Here is a 25,993-nt window from a genome sequence, read left to right on the forward strand (position 1 = left end):
CGGGTCCCAGAAGCCCCGCCTCCCAGAGGAGGCTCGAGACAGATTCGTGGGCGTAGTGCGGTCATCACCACCTTTCGCCACTCATTCCTCCCAGCAGTCCTCGCGTTTGCCCTCTCTGGGCTTCAATCTATCTCCAAGCCGCCCCTCCCCCAGCCCCGCCTCCTCGCCCCTGCTGGAAAGGAAAAGGCGCTTTCCCTCGAAAAATGGCCCCGGTGGGCGGAGGAGGACGGAGCTAGCCACTCTCTCCGCGACCGACCCTTTCTCGTGCCACCGGCCGGAGCTTCCTCCCAGAGTAGCCCCAGTGAGGAACCCGAGGGAGGATGGTTACACTGGCCTGAACACTCCCCCCCCCCCCACCTCCTCTGGTGTGAGTGCTTCGGGGTGAGGAGGGGGCAGGAGGAGCAGGAGGAAGCGGGCGAGGGAGGTCCGAGGTGGCCGAGACGGACGCCCGAACGAGGCGCAGGTGCTGGAGCTGCTGGTGTTGGAGCCAAAGTGGTTCTGACCATCTTCTCCGGGGACAGATATCCGGACCCGGAGCAGCCCCAGAGCAGGGAGGAGGACTTGCCGAGAAAGCCCTGGACACCGAGGCGGTGGGTGAGAAGGGAACGGACCCAGGACTTGGTAGGGAAGACGTGCATCGGAAGCCCCATGCCTACTGATACCTGTATACATTTTGCAGATACGAGCAAAGGATAATTGAAAGTGATCTGTCAGTTAGTCATGGATGAGATACTCATCTGATTCAGACTTGTGACTAAGTCAGTCCAGTTTGTATTTAATATCCGTAATAATAATCTTGCATACATACCATGGGGCAATATACCAAATGAGGGTTTGGAGTCAGAAAGACTTTGCTTCAAATTCTACCTCAGACACTCTCTGGCTCTGGCCCCCCGGGGAAGTCATTTAACCACCACGTGCCTCAAGCCACACCTTAGGATTTACCTCTTAGAATGGGTGGAGGGTGTTCCTGCACCCAGACAAAAATCACCGATGGTGTGATTATGAGATCAGAATTGCTTTAAGCATGCAGAGATCACTGGAGAAGTGTAAAAGATAGTCCCTAACTTCCAAGAAGCCACAATCTAGGCAAAGAATGTAACGTGAGATAACATTTGAAAGAACACTGGCTTGAGGCTAGGAAACTGGAATTTTGTACTTGGGCAAGTACTTCACTTACCTTCTGTGCATCTCAGTTTTCCTAATCTAAATGAAGTGGGTTGGACGAGATAATCTATAAAGACCCTTTCTTCCCCTCACCCCCTTCTATGAGATAATGAAACCTATAACCAGTGAGGTATACAAACAGTGGCTATAAAAATTTAGTGGACGGTGGTTAGACCTAAATGGAGGAAGTGAGACTTGAGCTGGGCCTGGAAGAATGGATTTGAATCATTAAAGAAGAGGTGAAAGAGTATTCCAGGTAATGGAAACATGAGCAAGATAAGGAGCACTATTGAGCTAGAGATGTAAGTTGCTGGAAAAATAAAGGGAGGTTGGGCAGCTAGGTGGCACAGTGGATAGAGTGTCCAGCCTGGAGTCAGTAAGACTCTCCTGAATTCAAATCTTGCCTCAAAGCCTTACTAGCTAGGTGACCTTGGGCAAGTCACTTAACCCTGTTTGCCTTAGTTTCCTCATATGTAAAATGAGCTGGAGAAGGAAATAGCAAACCACTATCTTTGCCATGAAAACCCAGATGGGGTCATAAAGAGTCAGGACAGAGCTGAAAAAACAAGGGAGGTTGGGACCAGATTATAGAGGGCCATTAAAGTCAGGCAGAGGATTTTGAACTGTGGGCATTGGTGAGCTCTTGAAGATTTCTAAATGTAGGCGTGACAGTGATAGTTTTGTTTGAAGAATATTCATTCATTCATTACGCTAGTGATTTATAGGGCAGTTGCTGATGCAAACTGGTAAGGGTGAGGAGGGCTCCTTACTGGAAGGAGTACTCTAAGCCAGTGAATCATAGTTCTGTACCCAAAAAGGCTCCAACCATGGTAGCCATATATACAAAGTATGTATAATCTGGGAGAATGAAGGACTGGAGCAAAGTTGCTGCTACTAAAATGGAAGAATGAGGTACACAGAGGAATTTCTTCTTTCAAGGTGATTTTTCCTGTGACCAGTTTTATCTTTGTCTGAGTCCAACTCCATTTGAACTTCATAGGGCTTGTTTTCAGGTCACAGATAGTGTTCAGGGCCAGTAAATGTTCCCAGAGGAGATGACATCACTGAAAACAGGACAGGAGCCCACAGTCTCCCACTGGAACCAGTGGCGCCTATAGAGCCCCACCGAGGATTACAAAAGCAATGGTGTCTTAGTCCTAAGAAGGAGACAAAATCTCTACAGATGAGAGGTGAGAAGGAAACATCTATTTAAAAAGAGAGGAAATTATGCCTGAGTCAGAATGTCTCAATTGAATGGGACAGAGATGCCTGGAGCAGTATTATGGCATCTATGGTAAAATTAGAAATGATTCCTAGAAGTTGTCTAAAGGTTAGTGATGAAAAAATCTGATCCCTAATGGATAAGTAGCCAAAGGATACAGACAATTCTCAAAAGAACTGCAAACTAGTAACAACCAACCATATGAAATATTGCTCCAAATCATTAATAAGAAAAATGTAAATGAAATGACTCTGAAGTTTCATTTCATCCCCAGCAATATGGCAAAGATTGGGATAGTATTTAAGGGATCATGGAAATGCATCTTGTTTGTTCTTTGTTCTCAAGGAGGACCATGACAGGTGTCGTGACTTGCAATGAATTGCATTTAAGCGAGGCAGAACTATGCAAAGTCACCAGCCTCGATGTCTCCTCCAGAGCCATCTGGGTCCAGTGGCAAGATATATATCAGGATGACTGGAGATGGCCAGTTTGAGGCAAGTTGAGGTTAAGTGTCTTGCCCAGGGTCATACAATTGTCTGAAGCTGGATTTTGAACTCAGGTCCTCCTGACTCCAGAGACAGTGCTCTATTCACTGCATCCATTAGCTGCCCCTGGAAAGGTGTCTATACTAACCCTGTTGGTAGACCTGTGAAATAATCCAGCCATTCTTCAAAGTAATTTAGAATTGTGCTTAGAGGATGATAAAATGTTCCTGTTCTTTGACCCAGAGAAGCCATTGATGGGATCAAGGTTAGAGATAGAAGTAAAGGTGTAATACACAACAAAATATAGCAGCACTTTTTGTGCTTAAACAAATTGTGGTCTGTAAATATAATAGAATACTATTGTAAGTAAAAAATGATGATTATGAAGAATACAGAGAAGCAAGGAAGACTTTTATGACCTGCTATTTAATTAAAAAAAACATAACTAGGGGAAAGAAGTAATTATCACTCCTAGTGATTAAATAGCTTCTTTTTTTAGAGGAGGTAAAAATAGAGTACATTCTAGTTTCTGGAAGTTTGGGTTAGTAACTAAGTATGCCAATAAATCAGTGATTTGGTTTAAATGAAAAGTTTTGTGGTGGAAAACCCAATACTGCTTGACTTTTTTAAGGACTTGGTCTTGATGAACTTTTCTTAGATGGAGAATTGTTTTTCTGCTTTCATGTTAAGGAAGTTATCAAATTCTAAACCAATCCCATTTATATAGTGATTTAAAACTTACAAGGCACTTAACATTTATTATTTGAGTCTCAAATTATAGCTTTGTGACTTAAGTACAATAGATTTTGTCATCATTTTCACAGATGAAAAAACAGTTTAAGGAAGGTTAAATGGGCTGTCCTGAAGCTGTGGTTCTGTTGTTCTTTTCATAGGCAAAAATTCTTAGAAAGAATCATCTAAACTCTTTGTCTCTACTTCAGCTCCCATTCATTTTGTAAAACCTGGAAATCTGACTTCTGCTACTATTAGTCTGAAACTGAACTTTCCAAAGTTACCAGTAATCTAATTGCTAATTTGATAGTTTTTCTCTATACTTATCATGTGTGTCCTATTTGCACTTTTTCATACTGTTAACAACTCCTTTTTCTTGGATACTCTTTCTTCCTTGGTTTCCATGACATTAATTTTTCCTGGTTTTCCTCCTACCTTCCTGACCACTCCTCAGTAACCCTTTCCCAGATCATTATATATATCCTGCCCACAACTCTGTCCTGGGCTTTCTTCCCTTCTCTCACTTTACCTTGATGATCTCCAGTAGATTCAATGATCATTTTTATGTAGATGACTTTTCAGCTTCAATACATAATTGACCCTCTTGAAATTCCCTCTTGGATTCCAATCCAGTGTGGTAAAAATTATTGTGGTAAAGATTAATATCGAAAATTTTAGCTGAATCATTTGGGAGGGGCCACACCTGGCCCACCCTGAGACTTCACATGCTACTAAGCAGCTTTTTTTTTTTTTTAGTGAGGCAATTGGGGTTAAGTGACTTGCCCAGGGTCACACAGCTAGTAAGTGTTAAGTGTCTGAGGCTGGACTTGAACTCAGGTACTCCTGACTCCAGGGCCAGTGCTCTATCCACTGCGCCACCTAGCTGCCCCTACTAAGCAGCTTTTGAAGGACCTCCCCTTTTGTGGGAGGAAAACTCCACTGGAAGGGAGGAAACTTCCAGTGGGTAGGACCTTCAAAAAGGTCCTGCTGTTTCGGCCTAGAGAGCAGTCTCTGGCAGTGCTTGGCTTGTGGTGGCAGTTCAGAAGCACGTGCTTCATGCTTGGTCTTGGGCATGCTGGTTCTCGGCCTGGCGGGCAGTTTGGGATTGGTGAGTTTTATGAAGGAAAATCCTAAATTCCTTTAAACTAGCTTAATCTCTGGGATCGCATAGACTAAGCTTAGAGCTAAGACCATTCATCTGTATTCCTACTTCCTTATTTCCCTAACTGGTTTCACCTTTGTGGTCTAATTAATTCCCAAGCAATAAAACCTGATCCTTTATGAACTAATGCTCAGAGGCTCCTTTTCTTATTGGCCTGGGAGGTATATATATATAAAAGGGAAAGTCCAAAGGGGAAATTAATGCTCCGTATATCCAATTTTGGCCCTCACACCAGGTTGCCTGCTGGGTATCTCAATCTTAAGGTCCCATTATCTCAAACTGATCATGTTCAAAATGTAATTGATTTTCTCCTGCTTTTACCCAAACCTGCTCCAAACTTTCTCATTTCTGTAGAGTATACCACCATCCTTCTGGTCCCCCAGATACACAACTTAAGAATCTTTCTTCTCAGTCTCCCATATCCAATCAGGCACCAACTACCCTAGTTCCAGTCTTTATCACTACTTGCTTGGACCACTAATGTTAGCTTTCTGATTGGTCTCTCTGCTTTAGTCTCTTACTCCAACATAGCTGACAAAATAATCTTCCTAAAACACAGTTCAAATGCCATTCCTTTGTTCAAAAGTTTTTAATCAGTTTTTTATTGCTTCTAAGATAGAATACAAATGTGTTAACCTAACATTTAAAGCCTTTCACAGTTTGGTTCTAGCCTCCCTTTCCATACTTACCTTCCCTCAGGCATGCTATGTTCCAGCCAAGCTGACCTACTAGCAGTTTTCCAAACTTAGCATTCTGTCCTGTGTCTTTGCCCAAGCTCCTTCTTATGCCTAGACAGTGCTCCTTCTTCACCTTTGCTTAGGTTACTTCATGGTTCAGTTCATGACATGATCTCCTATAAAAAGCCTTTCTAGGTCCTCCTAGTAGCTGCTACTGCTCTCTTCTTTCTTAACTTACCTTGCTTTTACTCATGTGTACATCTTGTGTCTGTCTAGTAAAAAACATAAGTCCCTTGAGGCACCATAGCATTATACCATGGTGCCTTGCAAATAGTTGGCACTGTAACGATTGGAATGACGCCACCTGCTGGAGACTTACTGTAGAAGAGTTCCGCCCATGAAGCGAAGGTCTTTGAGGACAAGACCAGGAGTCTTTTCTTTGGCATCAGGAAGTGACATTGGCTAGTGGGAGGAGGAAGGAAGAGACTGGCGCTCACTCTCGCTTTTTTTCCTGGGGATGCTGGTGGAGAGCAGAGCTAGAAATGTGCTCTCCCTTTAATAGATAGGAATCTAGGCCTTTCTTTCTTTACCAAATTCTTATTCTCCTTAATAAACGCTTAAAAGTCTAACTCTTGCTAAAGCTTATAATTTATTGGCGACCACTCATTGGATATTTTAGACAGACTAGCTAGAATTTTAGCCCTTAACAGCACTTATTGTTTATTGAATTGGTGAATGTTGTGTCATACCCCCCACCCAACCCCACATGAAATATAAATTACTAGCCCACAGGAACCAGTGTATCCTAGACAGGTGCTTAATGTTCCCTGAATTGAATTGGAACCACCTCCCACACACTACCAAAGTTCTCCTACCTTTTTAGGGCCTTATCATTTGCTTTTTATTTGGAGACTCCCTGAAGCGCTAGTGGATAGTCCTAAACTTAGGGTCAATCTTTTCTGAGCCAGAATTCTTTTTCTTAGAAGACTTTTCCTTTGCTATCCCTTTAAATATCCTCTTCCCTACCTACAGACAGTAGGACAGAGTACAGTGTCACAATCAATGAGAACACCAAAAAGTGATAGTAAATTAAAAAAAAGATTACATTGCAACTACAGCAACTGCTTTAATGTTGACAAATAGTATATAAACACCAAATGGATGAGAGCACTAGCCCTATACCAGTAAGTGGCTTCATTTGGAGAAACTGGCTTAGACCTTTGTTTATAATTATTCTCCGGCTTGTTTCAGAGGAACCTAAAATCACCTTAAAGAAACTCACTTTTGTCTTCATGCCTATGTGTTCCTCTGGACTGAGGCTGAGACCTGAAAACAACAAAACTAGGAAACAGAAATGTTCTGATTCACCCAGGGAGATGAGGAATGGGGAGGAAGGATAGTAATATAGGATTGAGGAGAGGTAAATCTTAAACATGGCTTTGAGGAGATATTGTGGGACAGAAAGACTCCTAGGAGGTCATAGCATTACATGACAGGTTATCCAGCTAACATTTCTGCTCCTTCCCTGCTTGGCCCTTTCTGATCTTGAAATGAGATTGAGTGCTAGAGGCATGGAGGAAGGGATATGGACCTAGAAATGCAGGCAAGGCTAATACTGCCATGGAGAAACCAGAGTTCAGAAAAGACTTTTATACAGCTTTGGGATAGACAGCTATAAATTGGATTTGGTTCTTTTCTCTTAGTAAGTAGCTGTGTAGCCATATGCTATTTAAAACCTCTGGATTTTTTTCATCTAAAATGAAGATGTTGTGCTAGATCATTTTTGAGGTCCTTTCTAATTCTTTGATTCTGATTATGTGATTTCTATGCAAGGCTCTGTCTAATGTAGCTCAGTCAGGAATGTATTCAGTTTAGCAGCTTGAGAATTCTTTATTTCTGTCCCCAGAACCCAGCACAGTACCTGGCACAAAATTGACACTTTTAAAATGCTTGTTGATCAATCGATTGATCTGCAGGGAGTTTCCTCAGAAATTTACAAACCCATAAAAACTAACCAATCTACTGAACTTATGACCAGAAAGCTTTTATTATGTGTACATTTGTGTGAAATCAGACAGTTCCTGTCCATTAAGAGCTTATAAATGTAAGACAGTTAATACCGATGTTTTCCTGATCTTACCACCATTTTTAACAATACCAGTTGCCAAACTATCCCCTTTGTACCCAAATATTTGAAGTGCTCTTCATATTAGGAAGCTAAGAGATGACAAGATCCTGTCCAAAATAAATAAGTTTCCAGTTTTCCATGGAATCTTAACTAAAAGGTAATAGACTTGGAGCTGATCCCTTTTCTTTTGGGCCTTAAGCAGGTGCTCTTTTGCAAGGCTTTTCATTCTCTTGTTTACTTTTCCAGGTAGGGAAATGCTATACCTTCCCTTGTGAACTTCTTCCAAAACCTGGTTATGTTTGCTGGAAAAATTACTCCTCACATCTAATCCCACTTCTCCTTTCAGAGGTGAATTCCAATGCAGTTGTTTCATCAGAGATGGAGAATAGCTTGCTATCCATAATCTTCCATAAATTATCAGTTAAGCAGCTTAAGAGCTGACATTTTTTTTTACTCCATAGCTTTTTCTGCAGACTAAATAAACATGATGTTAGCATAGCAAAAAAAAAAAATGAACCAACAGGATTTGACCACTAAAAGTTAAGAGGGTGAGGCAAGAAGTCAGAGTAGTCAATATCGTGAATGCTGTTTATAAGCAAGAGGCCCAAGAGAAAATATCGCTGAAATGCTTGGGGGAAAAAAAATCACAATTTAGGATATCTCTGCTGCACAGAATTTGGAACAGGCATTTTGGAATAGGAACTTGGCATACTTGTAACAGTGAAAATGATTCTCTGTGTGTGTGCATGCGCCTGCCTGCCCTTTGTTTTAGGAAATGCCATTTCTGATAGTAATTTTAACTTGTGTTTTTGAGAGTGGAGAAAAAAACCTAACACATAATCAACATTCTTTGGTTTGAGATAGCATCTACTATTTGATGAGTTGGGTTTTTGGTATGGTATACTTGTTATTTTGTGAGATACAATCCTGGTATAGCTGTCTTATAAAGAATTTTCTTGTCATAAACAAGTCATCGTGTATTACAAATATTGCCATTCCCTCCTGCATAGTCTATTTAAATTCTCTTTAGAGAAAAATGGGGTTTATACTTTAACATTTTTCAAATATTGATAAATTCATAGAAATCTATGTTCTTTTAAGGTTTTAGCTCCACTTGGAGCTTTCCTTCGGAACAAGGGCATTGACTGGTTCCTTCTCTTTGTGGAGTTTCTGGTGTCTTAGAAGGCTTGACCGCCTACTAAAGTTCCTCCCACACATGCTACATGTATAGGGTTGCTCACCCGTATGTGTTCTTTGGTGCTTAATGAGATGTGAGTTCTGACTGAATCTTTTCCCACATTCATGACACTTAAAAGGTTTCTCTCCTGTGTGTGTTCTTTGGTGAGTAAGAAGGTTTGTGTTTTGACTGAAGCTTTTCCCACACCAGGAACATCTATGTGGCTTAATTCCTCTATGTGTCATTAAGTGTTTATTAAGGTCTGAGCTCCATCGGAACCTTTTATCACATTCTTGACATTTATAAGGTCTTTCTTCAGTGTGGACTCTCTGGTGCTTAATAAGGTCAGAACTAACTTTGAAGCTTTTCCCACATGTATGACATTTGAAAGGTTTTTCTCCTGTGCAGGCTTTCTTGTGGACCTCCATGAGTTTTCGTAGACTTTTTTTCCAGGGAGCGATTTTTTTCCATTTTCCTACAGGTAAATTTTGCTGTGTCTTTCCTTCCCCATGCTGCTTTTCATGAACTTCTTTCAATTCTGTCCTCTGGAGAACTTTCTCAGCAGTTTTTTTAGATCTAGTTAAAGTACTATCTGGTGCTTGTACTTCTAAGGAAATATGATGTGCTGCCTTAGCCTTTTCATTCTCACTCGTAGCCTTAACCTCATTAGGATAAATAGAAGAATCAGTCATTTCTATTTTGGGGAAAAAGGAAATCACAGAAAGGGAAAAAAATTAATAAAAGAACAGAATTTCTAAAATTGCTAAGATCCTGAAAGCAATGAATACCAGAATATTTATTTCTGGGCTAGTTTGACCTATTCTCATTCATTGCTCACCTGTATTAGAATCTTTTGGGATCTCTTTGGATTCCTTAGAATTTGTGACACATGGCTCTTCCTCTTGTTCCAAACAGGATATCAGTTCAGGTTTGGGAATATGAAACATTGCTGCAGAAAAGAAAGAAGTAGCAGTCACCTGGACAATGACTTGTTACTAATTTAGGAGCATATTTCAGATGTGACAAAATGATTCCTTAGAAGGTGTTGTCTACTTCTAAGGAAGTGTGATGCAGTAGCTGCGCTTCTTCAGCCCTGACTGTGCAGGATCTCAGCTCCAATATCTCTTATAGGTTGTATGTGAGGTAAAGGGACTGAAAAAAATTATGTGGATAATAACAACTCACATTTCTATATGACTTAACAATTCATAAACTACTTTCCTCACAACAATCCTGTGATGTAGTTTTTATTTCCATCTTATAAATGAAAAAAAAAAAAACCTTAGGTATATTGTCAGAAATCACACAGTTAGTGAGTGTCAATGACAGGATCTGAACTCAGGTCTTCTGACTAAGGCTAGTACTCTTTAGTACTGCCTTTGAACAGCAGGCATATAGCATACTTTTTCCCCCCCTGAATGCTCTATTTGACTCTGTGTATGTGTTGAAGAGGAAAAGGAGTAAGTAGCACCTAAACCCTAGAGAGTATCAGGCATATCTGTCTCTCAAATCAACTAATTTTTAATATGTTTCAGCCTCTTAACTATGAAGGTAGATTTGATTCTGTAATAAATGGAGACATTCAGTGGGAAAGTTTCAAGGTCTGTGACCTCTATAGTTGAGCTAACTTAGATAGAAGTATAGAAAAAAATATAAAAGATATACACAGGGGGCAGCTAGGTGGCGCAGTGGATAAAGCACCAGCGCTGGATTCAGGAGGACCTGAGTTCAAATCTAGCCTCAAACACTAGATACTTACTAGCTCTGTGTCACTTAACCCTCACTGCCCCACAAAAAAAGAAGAAATAAAAAAAAGATACGCAGAGATACCAACCTAGAAATAAAGCAAATACACAAACAAAATTGTTGTCCAATTTGATCTATTCCCAAAATTGGTTCAATGAAATGCTCAGCTGAAACTCCAAGGTTTTGGAGACCAGAAATTGCTCGGGATTGGTCCCCAACACTTGGGCTATTGATGAAAAGGCATAGATGGAAATTTGCCAACCTTGGGAATCCAGTAAGCCAAACATCAATCAGCTTTTTATCTTTTTCCTCTTTGTCATAATGATCATAAGGGTAAAGGGAAGGACTTATAGGTAAGGGCATTTTATTTTTTGAGGATGTGTTTCCCCTTGAGAAATATGTGATCCAGAAGAGACAACACACACTTAAAAATGGAAGACAGGTTAAATGCCCCAAACCTTCTATTTCAAGTTTGAAAGAGGGAAGTAATTAGAATGTGAGGCTTTCTTCTATGAGAAGAGCTCTATGGTTGACAAGTCTTTCCGAGAGGTGTGTGCATTTTTTTAAAAAAATTTTGTTTTCAATAACAAAAATCATTTCTCTTCCTCTTACCTCCCTTCCTCCATTAAAAAAAAAAAAAAAAACAAACAGCGAACCAAAACCCCAAAATCTCTTGTAAAAAATATGTAGTCAGTGGGGCAGCTAGGTGGCGCAGTGGATAGAGCACTGGCCCTGGAGTCAGGAGTACCTGAGTTCAAATCTGGCCTCAGACACTTAACTGTCACACTAGCTGTGTGATCCTGGGCAAGTCACTTAACCCCAATTGCCTCACTTAAAAAAAAATGCAGTCAAGTGAAACATATTGTATTGGTCATATTGAAAAGACATGTTTCAATCCTTTGGGTATATTCTAAGAAAGGTAAACATGGAGGCCTAGCCAAGATGGCAGAGGGATGGGAAGCAGTTTGAATTCCAATACACAGATCTAGAAAAAGCACACCACCAATGGGGAAATCCAGAAAATGGCACAGTGAGTCCTCTGTCTGGTCCTGGTCTGCATAGGAAGACAGACAGGGAAGTCTGTGAACATTGGAGATGAGGTCAGACTAGGAGCATGTTGGTAGAGAGCACTCGAGTATTCAGAGAGACTGTTCAAGAATAGGAAGAGATCGGGGCAGCTAGGTGGCACCGGCTCTGGATTCAGGAGGACCTGAGTTCAAATCCAGCCTCAGACACTTGACACTAACTAGCTGTGTGACCCTGGGCAAGTCACTTAACCCTCATTGCCCTGCAAAAAAAAAAAAAAAAGAAAAAAAAAGAGTAAGAAGAGATCTTAGACCCACACCCAAATCAGGGCACTTTAACAGGGACAGGTTCATACTGGCGACTTTGTTGCCCACTTTCCCACTACCCAGTTCCAGGTAACAGATCTAAGGAGGACTAAGAAAGGGACTTGCCCAGGGACTTGACTTTCTTAGGTAAAGAGGCCCTGGGCTGTGTATGGAGAAAGTTCAGAAGCCAGTAGCACCAATGGTATGACTCAGAGCAAGGTCTCACTTTGCGCATCTAGCCCTACCTGCAGAGGAATAACCTCAGCAGGAATCCTAGACCAAAGGAGAACCTACAGAACTGTGGCAAAGTTCCATCCTAACATCTAGTCTAAAGTCTAGAAGTAGGCTGGAAGAATGGCGGTGGAGGGTTGGGGTAAGGAAGAACCACACTATAATGATGGCAGGGTCTCTCAAGACACAAACACAAAAGAAGAAAATTACTCTAAAATATTTACAATCTTATGCCTTAGAGAAAAAGACAGCTTAGGTATGAATTAGAATTCCCAGGAGTTAAAAAAAATTTTTTTTTAATAAATTGAATAAGAATACTCAAGGAAAAAAATTGGAAAAGAAATAAGAGCTATGTAAGAAAGAATTGGAAACAAGTACACACCTTAATATAAAAGGTAAAAATCCTTGCCTAAGCAAAAATCTCCCAGAAAATTAGAAACAGACCAGACAGAAACCAATGACTCCGTAAAACAACAAGAAATATTCAAACAAAATTTAAAAACAGAAAAATCAGAAGAAAGTATAAAGTATTTAAAAGCAAAACAAATGAACTGGAAAACAAATCAAAGAGGAAAAAGTTTTAAGAATCATTGGATTATCTAAATACCATGACCAAAAAAGAAAAAAGCCTGACATCCTATTTCAAGAAAACTGTCCAAATATCTTAGAAACAGAGAGTAAAGTGGAACTAAAAAAAAAATCCACCTCCTGAGAGAAACCCCACAAAATGAAAACTCCCAGGAACATTGTTTTCCAAAATCTAGAACTCTCAGGTCAAAGAAAAAATACTGTTAGCCACCAGAAAAAGAATTCAAGTACCAAGTAGCTACAGTAAGGATCGCACATGGATTTAGCACCTAACATCATATAGGAGTAGAGCTTGGAATATGATGTTATTGAAGGCAAAGGATCTAGGTTTAAAACCAAGAATAAGTTACCCAGCAAAACTGGATATAATGCTTGAGTGGGGAGAGGGGGTAAAGACTTTGCTTGAAATAGAAGACTTCCAAGTATTCCTGTTAAAAAGACCAGAGCTGCAGGAAAACTCTGAAGGTCAAACTTAGGAGTGAAGAGAAACAGAAGGTAAATATTAATGAACAATGAAAAAGAACTAAATAAAGATAAATTTTGTACGTCCAAATATGGAAAGATGATACATGAGTTCCTTCTTATCTCTGTCATCATGAGTGTTCATTGAGGGTGCAATTAGACAAGGCCTGGAAGTGGTTCTGTTCTGTCTTGCTGATATTCAAAGAAGGATGTAAAGAGACCACACACTGGGAGGTGGAGCCAAGGAAAGGAAGGTTGACAGAAACTGACATAATTAGGGTGCACAAGGAGATGTCTATACAAATAAAGAGGGAATGGGATGAGCAGATGACATCTGAACCTCACACTCATCTGAACTGGTCAAAAGAAAGATTATATACAGAAAGTTGGGTACAGAAATATATTTCACTCAACAGGGAAACAGGAGACAAAGAGGAAAAAAGGGATGAAGAAATATTAGAGGGAAGGCAAGTTAAGGGAGGGATTAGTTCCAAACAAGACAAATTCTAAGGATGTACAAAAATATTAATAACTTTTTTTGGAGAAAGGAATAGTAATCTGAGAGAGTACACATAAACTGGGGAATAGATGAACAAGTTATGGTATATAAATGTGATGGAAACTATTGTGTTGAACTCTTATCAGTACGATGACTAACCAGGATCCCAGAGGACTAATGATGAAACATGTTCCCCATCTCCTGATGAGAGAAGTGAAGGATCCAGAAGGCAGAATGAGACAGATATCTTTTAGGACATGGCCAATAGGAGATCTGATTTGACTGCCTAGACGTGTTTGTAATGGATTTTGTTTTTCTTGTGTTCTCAGTGGGGGGTGGGAGGGAGAGAAGGTATATGTTTGCTGATTCAAAGAAACAAAATATGTTTTTTCAAAGGTGACCATGTCAGAGAGTCTCCCCCGATCTTACCAACTGAAATCATGTTCCTGTAAGTCTCTTGCATGACATCTTTGTAGAGGTTCTTCTGAATGGGGCCCAATAACTGCCATTCTTCCTGAGAGAAATACATGGCCACGTCCTCAAATGTCACAGGACTCTGAAATGAGAACAGGCCCCTGCTCACAACCTGCCCCCGACCTGACCGTTTAGTCCCTGGATAATGAATAAGACCCAAGGAAATTAAATGTGCAAAGGAATTCTGGATGATGATGATAGTGCCTCATATGTAAATGCTGGGTAAATGGCAGAAAAGAAGAGATATGCAGGAGGCAACCCAAGGAATAAATAAGAAACCCACAAGTTTCCCAGCTCCCCTGCATGACAAGACAAGTTGCCCAAAAGATAGCAGATGAAATTTCCTCGAGGAACTATTGAACAGAAAGGTTCATGGGAAGCAAAGAAATATCATAGTCATATTCAATTAGGAATAATGTAATTTCAGGAGTGACCCTGAGAACTGCAGCTCACCTGGGACTCAGGTGTGAAGAATACAGATGCCACCTCCCAATCTCTGGTAGGTCTCTCTTCAGCAAGGACAGGAACCTGATGAGCAGGCAGAACTGAAAAGGGAGAAAAAAGCCAGGGATTAATGTGTTTCTATCTTTTGTGTTGGGGGGGGAGACACCTTAGGTTTGTTTCTGAAATATAAGAGATCCCTTGATTACTTCAGTAGGGCATGGTTAGAGGTGGCCTTTGCACTGCAAATGAGAACAAATATTCCATCAGTCCAAAAGGAAAACGAATAGAAAGTGGACAATTTTTTTTTTTAAGTGGAGGCAATACTCCTTTCTCTTCTCCTGGCATATACTATGGTTTTTCCTCAATAAGTGGCAGTTTTCAAGACCACTATAATTAAAAGGGTTTTCAAATGAAATTCACAGATTGATAGAATATTTCAGTTTGCTAGATACTCCAGTATTTAGTATGAAATCAAGGAGATTTATTTTTGCATTTTTCTGGCAATTTTAATATATGCTGCCTTATGACTTGAGAACCTTTGTCCTAGAGAACTAAGACTTACCTACTACCAGGACCACGCAGTATCCTTCTTCCCTGCCCAAGTTTCTCCCCTTTTTTAATCTTTTCTGAAAGCAGAATTTGCAACACTGATCATTTCTATGTCCTACTCTGACCCTCAAGCACTTTGCTTCTCCACCCTCACCCCCAACAAACAACTTTCCAATCTGTGGCTATGTGTGAGACCTGCACATCCTTCACTGCAGAGTCCCTGATGATGAACTGTGGTCTCCTCGAGGGTAAGGTTTGTGTTTTCTGCTTTTGTATCCACTCCAGTGTCTAGTACAGCTCTGGGCACCAAGGAAGTGTTCAATAAATGCTTGTTGACTGAATATCACCACCCCTAAGAGGAGGAAATTATTGATGAAGCTCCTCACCCCTCTCCGGCACAGGCTGGAGCTCTTTTTCAGGGTCACAGCTCAGTGGTTCCTGTAGTCTTGGGTGGGTACTCCACAATTCCTCTTCCTGGGATACCCCCATACCCTGGGGCTCTGCTGGCTCCAGATGGAAGCTTAGTGCTTCTGATGCTTCTTCCAAGGGTGTTGCCTTCTCCAAGAGTACTTCCTGTCCCTGCTCATGGACTGTAACCTGGAAATTAATCCCCATCCTCTGTTACCACAGGGCTTGAGCTGGAGAGCAACACTTATTTTGGGGAGAGGAGTAGTTAGGGTTCAGTCCAAAAAGAGATTCTGTGAAAAGTTAGGAGGCACCTTGCCTTATCAGGATGTAGAGGTGATGTTGGGCCCTCACAAAGATTTAACAGTGGAGTACAACTTTTGGCAGGTCCTACCAAAATAGAAAAGCTTTGAGTATTAGCCTAGTGACAGGCATATAATCCATTGTCTTTAGAGGAGCCTAGCTAAGTTTTGAGGAGCTTTGTCACCAAATAGTAATAACATTTATCACTAGGTAATAATTTTTTTAACATAGTAATTCATAAAGTTCCTTTACTGAGATATAGTTTGTGACATGCTGGTGAAAGTTACACTAGTACCTACATGTGATGAAATCACAGATCTTTTGAAGTGCTAGTCAGTTTTCCTAATATTTTTTTTTTCCTCTTGGTTTCCCAATCAAGCCAGATCCTTCATTCTGGCTCCTGCTCCCTACTTACACAACCACCAAGTTTCCATTTGGGGGTTTGGGGGGTGGGTGTTAGAAAGGAAGAAGGAACTAGTTCCTTTCCCACGTGATATAAAGCATGGATATAGACTTGAGTACACAGGACCCAAAGACTGTGCCTGATGTTCTCCAGAATGGGGCCCAGAGGGGAATGGGGGGATTCTGCTGTTTGTCATCAGGCTCCTGAGGGCAATGGCTCCTTTTTCTATGCAGACTACTAGAGGAGGAAGACAAACTTTCTGTGCCCATGAAATGAGTTGCCTGGTGTGGAGTAGAGATGAACTTAATATATATTTTTTTCTTTCCCTTCATTGGATTTTTCCTTTTTCTTATCTTTTCATTTCCCTTTTTTCTTTTTCCTTTTCTTTGATGCTTTTCGGGAGTTGTTTGCTTTTTTCCTTTTCTTTTCTTTTCTTTTTTTTTTTAAAAACATTGTTTCTTCCCCCCTTATTTTCATTCCTTTCTTGGTTATTTGTATTTTCTCTACTGGGCCTGAAGGAATTAAAGTCTTGCCTTCTTGATCAGCCTAGGTTGTCCTATTAGCCTATCAGTCTACTCAGGCCTAATCAACTCCTCTTTCTTGTCCACATTCCCTCAATGTCCCTACTATCCATATTACCAGTTCACAACACCAATTTTTTTTTATTGTATTCCACCTAACCACATAGACTCCTATATCAACAATTCCAGCCTCTTATTATCATATGATAATACAAATTAATTGAATAAAATGAAATGTTACTTTCTAAAACAAAATCAGTAACCCTAAGGCATCAGAGGGCCTAACTTGGAACACCAGGGCTATGACAGACAAGTCAATGCAGAGCAACCCTTAACAAATATCCCTGTGTTCTACCTCATAGTAACCTTACTGATCCCATATTGGGTTGATCTTGGTTAAAGACTCCAATAATCCAAAACTTGGAATTTCTGATTGGAAATAAAAAGTGACTGAAAAGACACTGAAAAAACCAAAACACTTGAAATTAGGAACAAAGTCCAACATATAGTAAGGCCATGATTCTGTCCCTAAAAGAGGTAAGGCGTTCCCTTTTCTTAGCTAAAGGAGGAAGAAACTTCTGAGATTTCAGATTTGAGCTAATGAGAAAGTCTTTTGCCATAAAATTATGAATTTGGAAAGTTCTGGGAGAACAAGAGTGATATTCTTTATCTTACGCTCCAAGACTCCACTTTTCTCATACCTCATTGTCCAATTCAGGAATCTTCTTTCCGTCTCCTTTCCTCTGTAAATCTTCTACCAATGTCACTGCCTCCTCGATGCTTCTTGGGGAATGCATTTGAACCATGGACTTTGTCTCCTCAGGTAGAATATTCATGAACTGTTCCAGTAGCAACAGCTCTAAGATTTGCTCCTTTGTATGGATCTCTGGCTGCAACCACTTATGGCAAAGCTCCCTAAGTTGCCTAAGGGTCTCCTGGGGACCAGCTGACTCATAGTACTGGAAGCTCCTAAAACGTTGTCGGCAGATCTCTGGAGTAGGTTTATCACTCTGTAGGATGGATTCCTGATTCTGGATTGAATTCTCGGTTAGGTTTTTTTCTCGAGGCCCTTCATTCTTCCATAAAGCCTGGATCTGGGGATTCAGATCTGCAGCCACCATTAGCTCTATGGCCATCATCCTGTTCAAAGTTTTACTCTTGCTTTCTGTGACCCTGCTGGTGCTCACACTTGTGGTGCTAGGTGTCTCTTCTCTTTTCTGCTATAAAACTAGAATCTTCTTCCTGAGGGCAGATTGAAAAAAATATGAGTGTCAGCAAGGAAGACTCAGAAGCATTATTCATTTGGTACTTCCCGGGAGCCCTGAGCAGAGAGACTCCATTCTGACACTCTATAAGGCTGGTGATAGTTTGGGCCTTTTTTTTTTTTCCTCCAGCCGACTTTTGAATATCCTCTTTCTAGGTATGTTTCTATTTACCTGCACTTCTAACATCTAGAAAGGCAGAGAAGATCATTTAACTTACAGTATTCACTAGCATATTTTCATTAAAAAGGGCTTTGAGTGGGGGCAGCTAGGTGATACAGTGGATAAAGTACCAGCCCTGGATTCAGGAGGACCTGAGTTCAAATCCAGTCTCAGACACTTGACATTTAACTGCCTGTGACCCTGGGCAAGTCATTTAACCCTCACTGCCCCCCCCTCCAAAAGGGGAGCTTTGTGATTAGGCAAAAACTTCATTTATCTGTTTGCCTACTAACAACAATCCCACAAAGAGAATAGAAAAACCAAACACTGATGCCTATAAATATTAAGTATTCACAAATAATTATTCCAGGGGAAAATTTTGATCCTCTCACCTTGATCTCACTGTTATAAAGATGAGATGCAGTAGATGGAATAGCTTATTTGTTGTTATCTGGAGAGGCCATCAGCTACAGCAGTGAACTGTGGATCTAGAATCAGAAAACCTGAGTGTGAGTCCTGGATTCAAGACTTAATAGCTCTAAGACTATAATCTTTCTGGGCTTCCTGTGGTCCTTTATCTGTAAAATTAGGGATAATGATACTTACACTTATTATTTCAAAGAATTGTTGTGGAGAAATTATTTCATAAACAGTAAAGTATTATGTAAATATGAATTATTTTTCTATTAATATTTTTACTATATTGAGAATATCTCATGTGAAAAAAAATAAAACAGAGGCCTCCAATTCAGACCTATTCCTCTGTAACCCTGTCACCAAAAGTTTAACTAAATCTAGGTCACACCTCCTGGCCCTAATCCCCAGAACTAATAGAGAAGATCCCTGTGACCAAGAAGAATTTGCAGCTACCCCAAGAGCTAATGACATTGCTGTGGCTGTTGGCTACAGCCACCTCTAAACTTCTGCCAGTGACTGTCAGGAATGGGAATGAGAATATGTGACTGGCCTCTCACAGAGCCTCCTCAGTCAGTTTTCAGACACCTGAGATGGGCCTTCAGGTCATCCTGTGTGACACAGGAATCACTGTTTCACCACTTGCTGCATGACACTGTACTTCCCTGACATTGCAGGTTTATTCATTTCAACATATTTATTGGGGGCAGCTAGGTGGCCTGAGTTCAAATCCGGCCTCAGACACTTGACACTTACTAGCTGTGTGACCCTGGGCAAGTCACTTAACCCCCATTGTCCCGCCAAAAAAACAAAAACAAAAAACATTTATTAAAGATCAATTACATAATTGGTAGGCACTGTGCTTAAGGGATCTAATAAGGTTTTATGTGTATCTATGTCCCTGAGGCTCAGTTTCCTCATCCGTAAAACAGAGACACTTTGCGAACCACAAAATGTTAAGAAAGTGGGCTGTAATTATTCCCAGTGAGTCATCCCCGTCCCCTGTGGAGCTGCGGGCAGATAAATCCCTTCTCGGGCCGACTGGACCAGGTGATTTCTCAGGTCCCTTTCAGTTCTCAGCCCAGTGACTGCTTAAAAAGGGCTGCGTGTGAACCACACCCGGCCCCTGCGGAGAATCCGTGGCGCAGCAGCCTACATCCCCTCCCTCCATTCCCAGCCCCCCGGACCCCGCGCAACGTCACCGTAGGTGATGTCATGTCAGTTTGCGTCACGTCCCTTCGGGGGAGGGTCGTATATGAAACCAGAGCCGAAGGCAACCAGAGACGAAAGAGAAACTCCGCGGCAACCTCTGTCTTACCAGGCGACCCCAAGTCCCGCCAGCGCCGGGGCTGTCAAGTGGGGCTGCTGACTCCCCAAGTTCGTTAGTCCAGCCTACCCTGTCCGGCGCAGCTCCTGCGGGTCTCCCGACCACGGCTTCTTACCGCTTCCTAGAGCAGCGTCCTGTTGACTAGGCCCTGACCGGACCCGGAAGTGACGCTCTGCCGACGCCTGCCCGCTTAACCCAGCCGGTTCCCTAATACCCTTCAGTACCTGTGTGGGGGGCTTCCAGTGTGTTGGGTTTCAGAGGCCGGAGGGTGCGGGAAGGTGTAAATGCCACTGATTACCGGGTCCCGCCCGGGTCCTAGAGGGGTCCCGGAAGTGTCTCGTCATGTGGTGCTCTGTGTAGAGGACTGCTTCCGGGTTCTGCGGGTATTTGTGTCCTTTTTTTACGACGCTCTGCAGCCGGCTTTTTCGATTCCTTTCCTTTGGGGGGGAGGGGGAGGGGGCCAGCAAGCCGATCGGAAGGATTTCTGCGGACCTTTCGGGCGCGGAGCCTGTCTTGGTAAGGGCCCGTGTCTCGTCCTCGAGGCCTGCCACCCTAACCTGTTGTTCCCCGCCACGGCCTTGTTCTCCTTGGGGCCCAGGCTTGTCGGCGTTTAGTGACACTGACGCCCCACGGTCAGCCGGGCCCACCCTTGGTTTAACCAAAGAAACCTCTCGTTTCTATGATGCCATACAGCGAAAAGCTGCTGCTTTTCACCTTTCCTCGAGCTCCACGTAAAATCCCTGACGTAGGTGGTGCAAAGTGTTTCTTTTATCGAGGATAACGCGGGTCCAGGGAGGTTAAGGAACTTGGTCCAAAACCACTGAGAGAGTGAAGGGTAGAGCCTTGACCCCCCGGGGAGTGCTGCTCCTGCCCCACCTCCTCGCTTCTCGGTAGGCACCTGTTTAGGAAATTGAATTGACAAGGCTACTGAGACGCCATAAGGGAAACTGATGCTCTGGGAGTTTGCCCAGGGATTGAGAACACATTCAAGCGGTGATTTAAACCCCTAGGTCAAACCTGCCTTTGGAAGACTGGAGGTGGTTTGGGACTAAGAGGCCTCCAGAGGGAGCACTTTACAGCACCCCCTGAACTAAGAGTCACCAACCTGGGAAACTGACTTCTTTAGCACAAGGAAGATAAAACAATGTATAATGGTAGTAAACGTTGAATTAAGTATGTTGGGAGAGGCCCTTTAAGTAATGATTGAGAGTATCTTTTGACAAACAAGATTTAAATAAGAGAAGAGGGGGGAAAGAATTTGGAAAAGAGAGATAAATATGCTGTCACTTTCTCAGAGTTCGTTGTTATTGTTGCCTACTTGTGCTCGCAACTTCCAAAGTTTCCCATTGAAGTTTCTTCTTTTTGGGAATTTGTTTGGGAGTAACCTTAGTTCATGACATGTCTTTGGGTCTCAGTTTTCTATAAAATAAGAGAATTGGTTTGTGTCGAGGATCACTTTGGCCATCTGCAGAAACCTATGTGCCCCTTCTCAGAATATTGCTTTTAAATGCATAAAATAAAATACATGGAATTACAAGGGAAATCAATTACATTGAAATACAATTATCAAAATGTTAAACAAGTTCACAGACCTCAGATTAAGAACTCTTGAAGGAGAATATCTCTTAAGATCCCTTCCTGCTCTAACATCCTGGGAATTTTTGAATTGTTGGGATGGGAGCAAGACATGTTCATTCAGGGCATATTTACACTGATTTGCTTTTACCTTTCTGTCTTATGACTTACAGCATGCGTATAGTAGGTTGCTAAACAGTGAATGAGGAGCAGAATTTTTTTTTTAACCTCTTTCTATTCAATGCTAAATGATGCCTGATTGTCTATGTGCTTGACTTTGCAAAAACGATTACTATACATTGGTACTAGTTAAACTATTTTCATTATAGACTGTCATGTCCCATGTGATCTTCTCCATTAATCAGAACTTAAGGTGGTCTCTTACAGCTAAAGTGAGGGATGAATCATAGGTCCTTAGTATAGAGAATTCCCACATGAGAGACTTGAAAGAAATCCACACAGATATGAATTCAAGTCGGTCAGTTACTATCCTTAAGGGAAATAAAATAACTGAAATGTCGGTCTTTCAGTCATTCCCTGACACACTTTTCTTTCTTCCCAGTACATGGAATGGAAGACAGCTAAACTTTCTATACCCTCTTATGTGTTTGTGGATCAGGAGTGAGAACAAGCAGAAGATTTCTGAGAAACTGAAATCACAGTGTTACCAAAAAGACCTCAAGAGATTGTGCTAAAATGGAGGGAAGACAATGAGAATGAAAGAGTTGTGAGAAAATCCCCTAGTTAAGAACTGCATGAACTTATTCCCCAAGAGAAGGATTTACAGAAAAGAATAGACCAAAAATTCCAAGTTAAATCCTTAAAAGTGCCTTCAGTCTGCTAAAAAATTTTATGATCATAACTCACCAGAGTCTACACTGAAGAGAAATTATAAGTATCCCAAATATGAGAAGAATTTTTCTTAGAACTCTACATTGATTCAACTCAAGGAAATCAAGTCACAGAAGAAATATTTTAAATGTGCTATGTTTGGGGATAACCTTTATAAAGCTTTCAGACTTGGGCACCCTAATACTGTCATACTTCTGAAGCACTAAAAGCATCCAAAGTGTGGGGAAGATTCTCATTGAAAGCTATACTTAAAGAGTAATTCATTAGAGATCCCCACAGGGATAAGAAAAAAGAACTAAAGATCATGGTATAAAGGAAAAAGTACTGTACCTGGGGAGTCAGGTGGTTCTGACCATTACTAGTTATGTAATATTAGGCAAGTAAATATCTCTGGGAATCATTTTTCTCATCTGTAAAATGGGAGGTTGGACCAAGTAATCTCTAAAATCTTTCCAACCTCTAAATCCTAAGACCTGAGTGGAAAAAGCTTCACTCAGAGCAGAAATGTCATTACCAACCATGAAATTCATAGTCAACTAATTTAATAAACATAAGAGATTTGTCAAGACATTATTGAATATGGTAAAATTGGATTTACTTTGATAACAGGCTGCTTTATGGACTTCACTATTCAGTAAGATGTCCTCTGTCTCAAGTTCTCAGAACATCAGAATAGAACATATGGCAGGTCCTGGAAGATTAAAGACCTGTTCCAGGTTCTTAGCCCATTGCCTCATTAGCTATATTTACTGAATTGTACTTTTTTTTTTTTCCCCTCAGCAGTGAGGTGAAGCCATAGCATTGGAAGAAAAAGAGAAAGATCTTAGTCTATCAGCTGGTTCCCTCTCCCTCCTTTCAGCTCCCTTTTAGAGACTTCTAGGAATTCTTTGGTTTTTCTTTGTATACCTCCCTTCCTCTTCTATGCTTTCTATTGTCCTAGACAACTTCTTTCATGTGGGGTTTTAGGGAGGGTTCCAAGATGCATTCTGGACTTCTTTTCTTGCTGATTGTCTATACTTGAGGGGGACAAGAAGTGAGAGGGTACTGAAATATTCTGGAAAGTGTTCACTATTATAGTGCTATAAAAATAGTAGGGAGGAGAAGGAGGATCCCCAACAGTGGCAATCTTTAAAGGCTATGACAAGGGGAACCTCTGATGTTCATTGTTAGGCTGTTACCTTCCCACCAATCTATACCACCTGCAGCTGCCATTCTGTCAGTATTTTACTACCAATATCTGTGCCCTCTGTGTTTTTCAACTTTTTACTTATTGCCATCCAATATTGCTGTTTCTCTCCCAACTCTTGTTTCTGTATATTGAAATAACATTCAGTATGAATAAGAGAGGAAAATACACAACATTGAATTTAGAGGAAAAAATGAAGGTCTTGAGTAGAATTGAATCTGGGCACTCTCTTAAAAGTGTAATGGATGAATTTGGAATCAGTAAATCAACATTTTATGACATTAAAAAAAATAAGAAGTTGATTTTGGACTTTGTGTTAAAGCAAGATATGCCATTAGTCGGAGCAGAGAAAAGAAAAAGAACAACAGGTGCCAAATATGGTGATGTTGATGATGCAGTATACATGTGGTACCAACAAAAGCGTTCAGCTGGTGTTCCTGTTAGAGGTGTGGAACTTCAGGCTGCTGCTGAGAGATTTGCACAGTGTTTTGGTCGAACAGACTTCAAAGCCAGCACTGGTTGGCTTTTCAGATTTCGAAATAGGCATGCAATAGGGAACCGAAAAGTATGTGGGGAACAAATTCTGAGTTCAGTTTCAGAAAATGTTGAACCATTTAGACAAAAGCTATCCATGATCATCAAAGAGGAGAAACTATGTTTGGCTCAGGTGTACAATGGGGATGAAACAGATCTCTTTTGGAAGTCAATGCCAGAAAATATTCAGGCAAACAAAAAAGATATATGTATGCCAGGGCAGAAAATAAACAAAGAACGATTATCAGCTCTTTTGTGTGCAAATGCAGATGGGACCCACAAGTTGAAGTCAGTTATTATTGGAAAATCAAAGCAGTCTAGGTCTATTAAGGATGATGTAAATACTTTATCAGTGATATACAAATCTAGTAAAGATGTCTGGTTCACCAGAGAATCATTTTCAGAATGGTTCTTTCAAAATTTCATTCCCGAGGTTAGAGATTTTCAGCTTAATGTCCTGAGATTGGATGAAAATGATATAAAAGCAGTGTTACTCCTAGACAATTCTCCAGCCCATCCTTCAGATGAGTCTCTAATTAGTAATGATGGGAGAATCAGATGTATCTTCTTCCCCCCAAACACTACATCAGTGATTCAGCCAATGAATCAGGGTGTGATCTTGAGCTGCAAGCGACTTTATAGATGGAAGCAGCTTGAAGAGAGTCTGGTAATCTTTGAAGACAGTGATGAACAGGAAACAAGAGGAGAAAAAACAGTTGCAAAAATCAAAGCTTATAACATAAAAAGTGCAATTTCTAACTGGGCAAAGAGTTGGGATGAAGTAAAGCAAATAACAATAGCAAATGCATGGGAAAATCTACTTTACAAAAAAGAACCAGAATATCATATTCAAGGCTTAGAAGATGGTGATTATAGAGAAATTCTTGAGCGATGTGATGACCTAGAGACCAATTTAGATGATGTCAGGGTGTGGTTAACTGGAGATAATGAAGCTCGTTGTCACCCCAAAATGGAAGATGTTACTAGAGAAGTTACCCAGGAAGAAGTTGTTGAAGAGGAAGTAGAACAACATTCAGCAAAGTTTAAATTATCCAGTGTTCGAGAGAATTTGGACTGTCTTCTTGACTTTGTTGATGCCACGCCAGAGTTTCAGAGATTCTATTTTACACTGAAAGAGATGCAACAAGAATTAATAAAAAAGCAATCCCAGAGAAGAGCCCGTTCTAAAATTGGTAACTTTTTAAAACCAAGGGTTCATAATATTAAAGATTCCTTTAATTTGCCTTCAACTTCTGGGTCCAGTAATTAAGTCTTCTATGTCAAAAGACTTGTGTTTGATACCTGATACAACAGACGGTGTGAATTGTCTTTTTTTTATTAATTTACCTCACATTACTTTTGAGTGCCCATTTATATCTTTAGTTTATATTGTATATAGTACTTGAAAGTAATAAATTTGCATTTCTTTAAAAACATCCTCTAATTTGGACATTTACTGCTTCAGACAGTGGAGGTTGTATAGTGCTAGGTAAAAAAAAAATGTATTGAGGAACATAATGTGGGAAAATCTTTAATCCAAATCCCAACATCATTTCCTATTAGGATAATGCACAAAAAGCAGGTGATAGAATTCTTAGCAAGTAAACGTGATATATATATATATATATATATATATATATATATATATATATATATATATATATATATATATATATATATATATATATATATATATATATATATATATATATATCCCTTATGGAGTGGTCTGGTATGGGAATAAGACATACACATAACTAATATAAAAGGATAAATATACAAGAGACATGCAAACAAATGAGATTCCAAAGGAGAAAGGTCATTATTGAAGGAAAGGCTTCATGGAAGAGATAGCATTTTAAGTTAAATTTTGAAGAATAGGTAGTAATTCAACAGGTGGAAGGGACAGATGGCCGAGGCAGTTCCTCTCAGGCATTGAGGACAGCATGAGAAGATAAAGGCACAGAGGTGAGAA

General features: G+C 40.7%; 2 protein-coding genes across 11 annotated transcripts; one reads left to right on the top strand and one right to left on the bottom strand.

Moving 5' to 3' along the window:
• Positions 1-260: 260 nt before the first annotated feature.
• TIGD7 (tigger transposable element derived 7) lies at positions 261-25,650 on the top strand. 4 transcript variants are annotated; one of them, XM_043975459.1, is made up of 2 exons: positions 261-621; positions 22,009-25,650. In XM_043975459.1, exon 2 carries the CDS (start codon positions 23,633-23,635, stop codon positions 25,286-25,288), a length of 1,656 nt encoding a protein of 551 aa, XP_043831394.1. In that variant the 5' UTR covers positions 261-621; positions 22,009-23,632; the 3' UTR covers positions 25,289-25,650. The 4 variants fall into 4 exon arrangements, with proteins under 4 accessions (XP_043831394.1, XP_043831393.1, XP_043831395.1 ...); XM_043975458.1 differs by lacking the exon at positions 261-621 and adding an exon at positions 20,254-20,387; XM_043975460.1 differs by lacking the exon at positions 261-621 and adding an exon at positions 20,396-20,761.
• LOC122734558 (zinc finger protein 75A-like) lies at positions 7,379-20,218 on the bottom strand. Of its 7 annotated transcripts, none has more exons than XM_043975451.1 (8): positions 20,096-20,218; positions 18,523-18,618; positions 17,408-17,948; positions 15,461-15,671; positions 14,535-14,626; positions 14,037-14,163; positions 9,589-9,699; positions 7,379-9,444 (listed from the first exon to the last, which is right to left on the bottom strand). In XM_043975451.1, exons 3-8 carry the CDS (start codon positions 17,843-17,845, stop codon positions 8,678-8,680), a joined length of 1,746 nt encoding a protein of 581 aa, XP_043831386.1. In that variant the 5' UTR covers positions 17,846-17,948; positions 18,523-18,618; positions 20,096-20,218; the 3' UTR covers positions 7,379-8,677. The 7 variants fall into 7 exon arrangements, with proteins under 7 accessions (XP_043831386.1, XP_043831387.1, XP_043831388.1 ...); XM_043975452.1 differs by lacking the exon at positions 20,096-20,218 and adding an exon at positions 19,941-20,027; XM_043975453.1 differs by lacking the exon at positions 20,096-20,218 and adding an exon at positions 19,863-19,986.
• Positions 25,651-25,993: the final 343 nt, after the last annotated feature.

Source organism: Dromiciops gliroides, chromosome 1 (assembly GCF_019393635.1).
Source record: "Dromiciops gliroides isolate mDroGli1 chromosome 1, mDroGli1.pri, whole genome shotgun sequence".
NCBI lineage: Eukaryota > Metazoa > Chordata > Mammalia > Microbiotheria > Microbiotheriidae > Dromiciops > Dromiciops gliroides.

What these genes read in the sequence shown, in the direction of transcription:
- LOC122734558 (XM_043975451.1), bottom strand. Translation starts at nt 17,845, where the DNA reads ATGATGGCCATAGAGCTAATGGTGGCTGCAGATCTGAATCCCCAGATC. An exon ending in TTCCTGAATTGGACAATGAG is followed by an intron (nt 15,672 to 17,407) that starts GTATGAGAAAAG and finishes ATTAATTTCCAG; the next exon opens with GTTACAGTCCATGAGCAGGG. An exon ending in TCTTCACACCTGAGTCCCAG is followed by an intron (nt 14,164 to 14,534) that starts GTGAGCTGCAGT and finishes TTCTCATTTCAG; the next exon opens with AGTCCTGTGACATTTGAGGA.
- TIGD7 (XM_043975459.1), top strand. Translation starts at nt 23,633, where the DNA reads ATGAATAAGAGAGGAAAATACACAACATTGAATTTAGAGGAAAAAATG.